The sequence below is a fragment of the Mangifera indica genome, chromosome 19, assembly GCF_011075055.1.
Source record: "Mangifera indica cultivar Alphonso chromosome 19, CATAS_Mindica_2.1, whole genome shotgun sequence".
Lineage (NCBI taxonomy): Eukaryota > Viridiplantae > Streptophyta > Magnoliopsida > Sapindales > Anacardiaceae > Mangifera > Mangifera indica.
In genome coordinates, this window is record NC_058155.1 from 5,650,982 (window position 1) to 5,661,302 (window position 10,321).

General features: G+C 33.8%; 1 protein-coding gene across 1 annotated transcript; it reads right to left on the reverse strand.

The window, feature by feature from the left end:
• Nucleotides 1-6,531: 6,531 nt before the first annotated feature.
• LOC123202551 (peroxidase 12) lies at nucleotides 6,532-8,946 on the reverse strand. Its single transcript, XM_044618481.1, has 3 exons — nucleotides 8,655-8,946; nucleotides 8,321-8,515; nucleotides 6,532-7,342 (listed from the first exon to the last, which is right to left on the reverse strand). Exons 1-3 carry the CDS (start codon nucleotides 8,940-8,942, stop codon nucleotides 6,713-6,715), a joined length of 1,113 nt encoding a protein of 370 aa, XP_044474416.1. The 5' UTR covers nucleotides 8,943-8,946; the 3' UTR covers nucleotides 6,532-6,712.
• Nucleotides 8,947-10,321: the final 1,375 nt, after the last annotated feature.

Here is a 10,321-nt window from a genome sequence, read left to right on the forward strand (position 1 = left end):
TCTAGTTTATAATCTCTTCACTTAGATCTAGACACGATAGTGGGCTATGTCATGTTGGCTTTGACATGACCCATCGGACCTAGAGATCTGGATGTGTGGGCTAGGATAGCCCACTAGAAGTTGACAACCCACATCAAGGCCCAAGATATACTAGGTCAAATTATGTAAAATTAACTTTTTATTTCTATTACTTATATCTATATTTAAATTAAATGAAACTCATAAAATTTTACTTAAAGGACCTTAGTTATGATGGAGCTAAACCGTTGTTACATGATAGAAAAATCCATAAATCAAACATATTAATCATAAGATTTAAAAGTATGAATATCAACTTGTGATATTTTTTTAGTCATCTTTAACATCTCCTTTTGTGTTAATTTCATCATATTCTAAATGAAAAAACTCATTGAACAATTGAGATGAATTCATTTTGGTAGACTCAAATGAAAAGAAAATGTCTTAATATAAATACAGTAAGTAAGAGCTTTTAGAAACAATTAACAATGGAATTACATCTTTCATTCTTATATATCATTATAAAAATGTTTTGGTTTAAGAAATTTAAATAGAGTAACAGATAAAGAAATCCCACATTGTAACACCTACAAATATATTTCAATGGCATTTTAGTCTTTTCACATGAATTCTAGTGTATGTTTGATTATTGCATGAAATGAGAATTATATTGGATCAAAATATTAATTTTTAAGCTTACATACGATTGTCCATGAAGGTTGCATGCTTGTGCATTGAATGTCATGTCAGCCAAGTGGTTAACATGCCACGTTAGAGGTTTTAAAAGAGGCACACAATCGTGCATAACAAGCATGCATGCCCATGAAACCCCGTTACAGGAAAATTAATTTTATAAAAGGAATAACCATTAAAAATTTTGGATTATTATCTCATTCCGTTAGTTCATTTTTATCCATAGAGATAGATATTTTGAGCTTTTCCTTGGTATTCGTAGCAAGAGTGTTCAGTTATCAACAAAGTTTTCAGTAGAGTTGAAAAGGAGAAGAGAATCTACACTAAATCGTCCGGTTATGGAGAAACCTATAAGTAGAGACTACTTTGATCTATATTAGTTGGAATCTAGTGTTTTGAGTGCTATATAATAATTTTTGTTTTTGTTTATGCTATGATGGAAAGATTTTGTTTGTAGCATGTTATGGATATGTGTAGGTTGATATTCGTTGATATGTAATTAAGGTTGTAGTGTTCAGGTGATTGAATTGAACTGGTGTTGATGAAATATGTCAAATACTCATATTTATTGTGAAAATGGATATTATGTGGGATGCATGATCGGGTATGTTTAGAGTATAGATCTGTGATGGTATGAGATTTAATTTCTTTGCACATAAGGCGTTAAAGACTTGTATGGTTTGATAATTAACGGTAATTGAATGAAAACTTTGGTGAGGTTGATATAGCTTGGAAATAGGTTTTTCAAACGTTATGTAAAATCATACCAAGGACAGATATGTCTGTGACATGCCTAAACAATTTAAGATTTTACATCACGTATGATCATGCACAAAGACATGCATGCCTACGCATATGACACCTAAATTTTTTAAACGAACGTGCGAAGGACATGCATCACCATCTGGTGACTCATAGAGTAGGATATGGTAGATGCTTGTATAATAAGTAGGTATAGTCGTTCATAAGATAGAATAATGAAAATACCCTTAGGATGTATGTAGGCCGAAAAGAGAAAGTAGTTACTAGTCATCTCATAGTCATAAATGAAAATAGTCATAATGAAAATACCATTAGGATGTATACCTTAAGATGACAAAAATCCCATAGTCATAGATTCTTCTTACAACTCAAACATTCTCTCCTAACATAAGAATATATATACTTACTAGTCATCTCTTTCAATAATATATAAATAATTTAAACTTAAATAACATATAAATAATTTAAACTTAGATGACATACACACACATTAGAAAAAAAAAGTTAAATGAAAATATGTTTTACATATAGAACTCTAGCTTCATCATTAACCCACCATTTTTTGGTATTCTAACAAATGTCAGGAAACAAATGAATCGATCAAACAATTTGCCCAATTTGCTTAGCCTAATTGAAAGGAAACAATTAAAGATTGGAAATTATAATATTAAATGAGAAAATGAAATTGTAAAGGTTGAAAATGAAATTGTAAAGTTTATAAATGCCTTTTCCTTTCTATGTTGAACAAAGTTTTTAAATCCAATACGATGGTTATATTTTAACTTCTTATGATTATCAAAATACGTTTGTAATCATTCTTAACACCACAACATCAAAAAGTATAATACAATATAACAATAGAAAAATAGTAATGTAACACCTTACTCCATAAGTCTTGCCCTTCGGAGGTAAGTGTCATTTAATTTTATCTTAAACATGCATTTATAGTAATAAATAACATTCAACATATAAAAAATGATTAAAATTCCCTCACAGAAAATTCAACCCCAAGTATCAAAACATAAAATCCAAATCAAACATAATGATAGTGTGTGTCTACATGTCCAAAATAACATAACATCAAGTCATCAAATCATAAATCAAAAACATCATCCAACTGAATCATAGGGCCTCTCTGATGTTGCTTCGTCTCTAACTAGTCGCCTCATCACTACCACATCATCTTTCACTTACAAAACAAAAGAGAAAGTAGTGATTGATAAAACATAAGTATCTATCCTACGTCAATCAATTCATATCTATCTCTTCCATAATCTATCTCGCATTCCATATCTCAATCTCTTTCATCATCTAAGGTTTGTCTTTACCCTAAATGTTAGAATTTATATAACATCTATCTCATTTATGGTGAAATCAAACTTATCTATCATTTTTCGATATCTCATTTTGTGATGATCGAACTAAGTTGAGGATAAGATTCAACATCCTAGCCATGTGACTCATCTCAAATGTTTTCTATGTCCTAATTCATCGTACTATGGTTGTCAATTGATATACTCTCAACATTGGCATATCTTATTACCGATGTCAATCGACATACTTTCTATGTCCTAATATGTCCTACGCTAATAGACAGGTTTTTAGTCTTGACATACATAATAATAGACACCTATCAATAGACTATCACATTGCCCTATCTATAGGTATAAGCTTATATCACAGATGCTCCCTTACAATAGTCTTCTAAAAGACTTATCCTAAAATATATGTTTTTTGTGGGTGGCATCTCATCTCATATTCTATAAGAAATCTTTTTTCCTCATATGCATTCTTAAGGTATTTAGGCCCCACATGTGTTCCATGGGATCGTTATGTCCCTACTTGTGACCTAATCATGCAAACTCATATTTCTCATCATCTCATAATCTATCTCATTTGAAGGATATGTTTTTTATGTTCATTCTCTTGAGCCCATGTATGTCTCATCTTGGAACCTTATTAGTTTTCACCTAGTGTACATAACTATATTCTTTATGCCCTATCTTATTCTCTCTAGAACACATATCAATATTTCAACATACTTTATACATCTGTTAAATCACTCAAGATAGATTCATGCATGATTACCTAATTAATATTGGTTGGGCATTCATCTTTTGTCTTATGCATGACTATGCATTCGACCTAGTACAAACATGTATCTATTATTTCATGAACGTTCACAACTCAGTATTCATAACCATTCATGAACATTAATATGTACAACTATGCATTCACGTGCACGACCATGCATCCATTGTCACATTCAGAACCATACTTTCTCTCACAGTGGTGCATATCCTAGGGGTACTATCATCTTTTCACATTCATGTATGGTCATGTACCATTCTACATGGGCATATATCCCGTACTATCCTATATGTCCCAGATGGATATATGGATCCTTTGCACGTTCCCCCACCAGTAATCAATGTTCTAACCTAGTCAATGTACAGTTGTACAGTTCCTTCTTCATGACCGCACACCTATTCACAATCTTATAGTTAGCATAGATGCACAGTCATATTTGTCCTTGGAATGGTAGTACATTGCATTAAGTAATTAAAGTCCAGCTCATCTTTCTTGGTTATGTTTTACCTATCTTTACAACACTATAACAACATCATAACCACAATACCTATTTTATTTGTCAATATTAGATGGATAAACCCAATGGGTACTCCATTTTCAATAATCAAGTCAACATACAACTTGGTTTTTGTTGTATGTAAAAGTCTTTCACATGGAACTCCTCAAGTCTTTCCTCATACATTCTTTATCAAAATAATCTTTACAAATGGTTACCATACAAATTCAACAATACTAGAAAAGAATTAGAAATAGAAATATCAAGAAAAACTATTTTGTTTCTCCAATACATAACAATATTTTAAATTTAAAGATGATATAATTATACAATTATTCACCAAAGAAAACTAATTTGTTGTTTCTTTCATACGGTTTTTCATCCACCCTCGATATCATTAATGAAATTTTCTTCAATATCACTATAATAATCCATCATTGTTTTGTCTTCTTCTAAGAAAATTTCTTTTGTATGAAATATATAGATTATAAAGTCAACAAAGGAGATGAATAGCAAAATATCTTCTGCTTCAATAGCCTTCACATATAAAGCAACTCCACTAGAAACACCCCCTAGATGAGCAAACTGCAAATTGTTACAGTATTGTGCTCTAGAAAAAAAAAAAAAAAAAAGAACTTAGAATAATAATGATAGTGCAATTGCTCAAGTGGTTTAAATATCGAGCAATTGCATAAAAACTGCAAGTCTAAATATTAATATTACTTAAATGAAAAGATAGATGTTTTAATCCTTCTAAAAATTTAATTAAGCCAGTTCATTCGATAGGGCTTTGCACTCCATAAAAGCATTCTCCGTTCACAACAAAGGCACTTCCTTAAATCACCTGATAAGCACCATGAAGGTGCAAAGCGAAGAACAATATAACTTTTCCCAACAATATGAACTAACATAACTTTTACATGTACTTGTTCACCCAGGACATTCACTTATATCATCAAATAACAAAATTATCAACTAATATTCTAGGGTTTATTTAGAAGTATCCAAGTCTACTTTCTCTTTATTTAGAAGCAAGCTATGTGTTTTACCGTATCCCAGTATAGTTGTATACAACTGTTAATTTAGTATGATAAGATTATCTTTATATTTATATAATATCAAATTATAAGAAATATTACAGGCGCTATTATAGGATTAGTTTGCCTCATGTTTGTGAGTATATATAGTTGTTTGGTCCAAATCCAGTCACAATCTGTTGGGCCTCATGTTTGTGAGTAATCTCACTTCTAGGGCTCTCAGAATTTAAGTTTTCTTGTTACTCCAGGACAAAGGAGTAAATAGGCCGGGCCAGACCAACTCTGATGCAACCCACTTGGCCTAGGGGCTAGATCAGGTCTAAGACCTGCATAGTTATTGGTCTTAAAAAAATAAAGGCCTAAGGACTATTTTCTACCCAAAGCAGGCTGCATTCTCAAGTTTCCCTCTATTAACTTTGATAATACCAAATATCCACCCATGAGCAGTTAAAATTAACAGAACCCTAATCCCTTGAAATTTTATCTCTTTTTTCCCCTATAAACTTTAAAAACTAAAGTTTTCCCCTAACCTAAGTTTTCAAAAACTACATTTTCCCCTAGGGTTTCCAAACCTTTAAATCCAATTTTTCTGGTGACAACCAACAATCTCCAAACACCTACTCTCCCTCTCCGACGGCCCTTCCTTCTGGTCGTATCCTTTCGACCCTGTACAGCATCGTCATCGACGAAGACGACGTGCCTTTGTCGAGATGAAGACTTTTTGTCGTCGACGACGATACCTAGGAGGGGAAGATGTCGCACGTTCGCAAAGAGAAGATGTCGGGGAGAAGGAGACGTCGCTTGAAGATCGTCGGTCTTTGTCAAAAAATTCAATCCGAAAGTTTGAAAACCTTAAGGAGGAAAATATTATTTTTAAAAACTTGGGTTAGAAAAAAATTGTTAGTTGTTAAGGTTTATAGGTAAAAAAAATTAAATTTAAATTTAATGTTAATATTACAGATAAAATAATAATTTTATCTTTAAATCTGTTAATTTGATTTTTTTTTAACACCCTATGAGTACATAAATAGGTTTTTCAAAGTTAACGGAAAGAATTTACTAAAAAGACATCACTTGGGTGGGAAATAGTCGTTTGGCCAAAAATAAACAAAAACCCATGGCCCAATTCTATGCATATAAAGTCAGATAAAGCAGGATCGACCGTTAATTTTTAAAACATATTTTTATATTACAATTATTATTTTATTTATTTATTTTTTAATAATATTATGTATAGTATCTTGTCGGCCTAAGCCGAACTCATGGCACGACCTGACCAGTATCTGACCAGTCAACGAGCCTGACACAACCCGGACTAGGTTAAAATTTTGTGCTTTTGTGTTAGGCCTTGACATGTCTACTTCGGATTAAGGAGGTCGGTCATTTGCACACAATCTATTAATTTATTCAATATTTGTTAATTTTTTCACCAACAGAAAAATCAAATTTTGATATATTACCTAATCCTTTTACCTAAAAATCTTCGACATAATTTATTTTCAGCATAAAATAACATATTTTGTTATATATTCCAGGTTGAAACCGAAAAAAAAGAAAAGACGACATTATTACACCAAGTCCACAAGTTAAGTATACTAATAAACTCAGCCACCGCCTACCTCAGCTCAGACCAAGCTTCTTCCACCACATCTTCTTCAACCACAGAAGCCAAAAACTTCTTATTATCCGGATTCCTCACCGAACAATTAGCCCGAATCTCTCCGTGTTTCCCAGTCAACACACTGAGTTGCCCCATCTTCAACATCGACTTCACAAACTCTTCAAAGAACAAACTCTGGTCCTCCGCAAAGGCTTTCACGATATCCCTCGTCCTCTTGTCCGTGTACAAATCTTGGTCCGACGTGAACAGGCCTTGGCGGTTCATCAAGTCAACGTAGTACTTGTTGTCGAAGGCTTTGGGCGACCGGATATCGAGCACGACGGTGTTGTTGGTGTCGGATTCGGGGCAGGCTTCCTCGAGGTCCTCAGCGAAGTTTTTTTCCATTGTAGGGTCTTGAGTGGGATAGAGGCGCTCCGTGAAGGAGCTGCAGTGGCCTACGCCGATGGTGTGGCCGCCAGAGAGGGCCACGAGGTCAGTGGCGTCAAGGTTCTTGGTGGCCAGAAAGGTAAGGAGGACACTGGCGTTGGAAGTTGGGGCTGGAAGGTTGTCTATAGTTGCATTTCTTGTTGCGAAGGTAAGCCCATCTCGCCTCCCCAATGGCACGTCGTAATCGGGACCTCCAGACTGCAACAACAAAGAAAATACAAAATTCCTTCTATCATAATGTCGGCGAGAAATAGTAACCAAAGTTGTTGATAAAAAGGTTATATCCACTACCGGCTTTATCAAAAGTCAAGTCAAAACAGCCGCTTTAGGTTAGGTGAGCAAACGACTATTTCCCACCCAAGGTTTGATGTTTTCTCAAAAGTTCTCCCTTTAACTATAGAAATACCAAACACCCACCCATGATCGATTAGATTTAATCAAATCCTAACGGTGGTAAAGGTAAAATCCTCATTTTTACTATAATATTAAAAATAAACTAAAATAGAATTTAATTTTACCCCCTAAACTTTAAAACCTAAAATTTTTCTCTAGCCTAAGTTTTAAAAAATGACAGTTTCACCCTAGGATTTGGTTTTGAAATCTCCGACGACCGTTCCGGTTCCATTGCCGACGGCCTCTCTCTCCCGAAACAGCATTTCCTTCAGACGAAACCGACGTCGATCGAGCCTCCAAATGGGAGGAAAACGTTCACCGGAAGGAGAGGCTGTTTCGGGAGGGAGAGGCCGTCGGCAATGAAGCCGGAACGGTCGCCAGAGATTTCAAAACCAAACCCTAAGGTGAAACTGCCATTTTTTAAAACTTAGGCTAGAAGAAAATTTTAGTTTTTAAAGATTAGGGACACAAAAAGAGATAAAATTTTCAGGCGTTAGGGTTTGGTTAAATCTAACCGCCATAGGTGGGTATCTGGTGTTTTCATAGTTAAAAGGGACTTTTGAGAAAACATCAAACCTTGGTGGGAAATAGTCATTTGGCCAATAAACAATACAATTTAACAATTCCCACAAATGTAAATGTGGAAATGGTCATCAAATTTTTGACGAAGACTTACGGGTTAAAAAAGGGATTTTAATGCATAATAGGATATGGCTTTAAGTCTCTCTCCGTCAGAATTTTACTTTTATCCTTACCCAACAAAAAAAATTGAGTAAGACTTACCAGGGCAACTGAATCGCGAGCTGCAATGGCAGCAATATCAGCACAAGAGACTACTCTTCCACACTCCTTGTGCACGCGAGCACGAAGATCATCGATGATCTCAAATGCCCTCGCCCTCAAGGTCAGATTCGGCGGCGCATCTTGCTCGCTTGGCCCGCTTGCTGATCCGTCCAGCAACACTGAAGCATCGCATCCCTGCAACATATTATTTTATCAATCTATTTACTGTTTTTGAAGACAATGAAAATGGTCGGAAATACAAAAAAAAAATGTTTGAATGATAAATTATCTGATGAAAATTAAAAAAAAAAAAAAAGCTTTTGAAAGTAGTTACCTGAACGAAGCAGTCATGGAAATGGAGACGAAGCAAGCCAGCAGCTTGGCCAATGTCATCCTTGAAGACCTTTCTGAGCTGTTTTCTAATGATTGATTCAGCTTTCGGGCAGCTCTTCTTGTAGAAACTCCATGAAAGACCCTTCACAAGATGGGCGGAGTCTTTAGCCTCAGAAACAGAAACAAGAGCAAGAGACGAAAAAAGAAGCAGAGAAGCAAAAAAAGCAGCAGAAGGCTTAGCCATAATGGTTAATTTGTGATGGTGTAAACCAGGGGGGATGAACAACATTTATAGGCATAATGAAGTCTTTGTTGTTGGTTTATACGCGCAATTTGTTTGAATTGTCTGCCCCTGGGCAGTCGGTGGCCCCAGGTAGTAGACAAAAGTACTGCAGGATCAATTAAAAATCCAGACTTTTCTGATATTAAGATAAGAGATAAGCCAAAGGACCATTTTACCCCAAATTTTCGATGGACTCATTCGCTACACCCATAGGATTTGAAAATTTTAAAGTTCTCCTTACAAATAAACTATTATTAAAATTTTATATTAGAAATAAGAATAAAATTATCATTTTACTAATAATACTAAAATTTATATAATTTAATCTCATTTTTTCTTTAAATTTTGAAAACTCTTAATTTACTATAGTCTCAATTTTAAAAAGTAAATTTTCTCTTCTCTCAAATCAACTACAAACTCTAACGACAGTAATGATAGTCACTACCATCCCTATCTTTACCCTAATAGAGGAGGGAGATGACTAACAATATTGATGGAAAAGAACTTTGTCTTCGTCAACGAATAAGAGATAGAAACGAATCCTACTTGTCTCTCTGACTTGTCTCCGTCTCTTCGTAGACAAAGATAAAAAACTCGAAGATTTGTCCTCTTTTGTCTCCATCAACGAAGAGAGGAAAATGATTCGTCTCCATCTCTTCTTTGTCTCCATTGATGTCATTGGTTGTTTCTCTCCTTTGTCAAGATAAATGTGGAGATAGTGGTAGTTACGATTATCATTTTGGATTTTACAGTAAATCTTAGGGTTTGAAAGAAAAAGTTATTTTTTAAAGTTAAGATTGGTGGATAAAATATGAGTTTTCAAATTTTGAAAATAAATAAAATAAAATGATATATTTTTTAATATTATTAATAAAATAATAATTTTATCTTTAATTTTATCAAATAAATTTAATAATAATTGATTTATAGGTAAAATTTAAATTTTTTAAATCTTGTGGATTTAACAATGATTCATCAAAAATGGACAAAAAATAGTCCTTTGCCGGATAAAGATACCTGCTGTGGACAATCATGGCCACACATTTATATATTAAAATAATAGTGATGTGATATTTGTCCAGAAAAATAAAAGTCATGAAAGAGTTTCAATCAGCTTTAAATTCATTTGTGTTGTTCCCCAAGAAAGGCTTGTGGAATTATAAAGAGAAAGGATAAAGTTACCTGTAGCGAAGAATATACATGGTGATGTGTTCGCCACACGAAACTTTATGCTTCCTTTAATTGTATAAGCTTCAACCTCAAATGTGTGAAACAATCCAGAAAGGATAAAACTTACGCGTGGCAGACACATCTCATTTAATAATATATTATTATTTTTATATATAATATTTTTATGATTTTGTCTCAAAATATATAAGCCACAT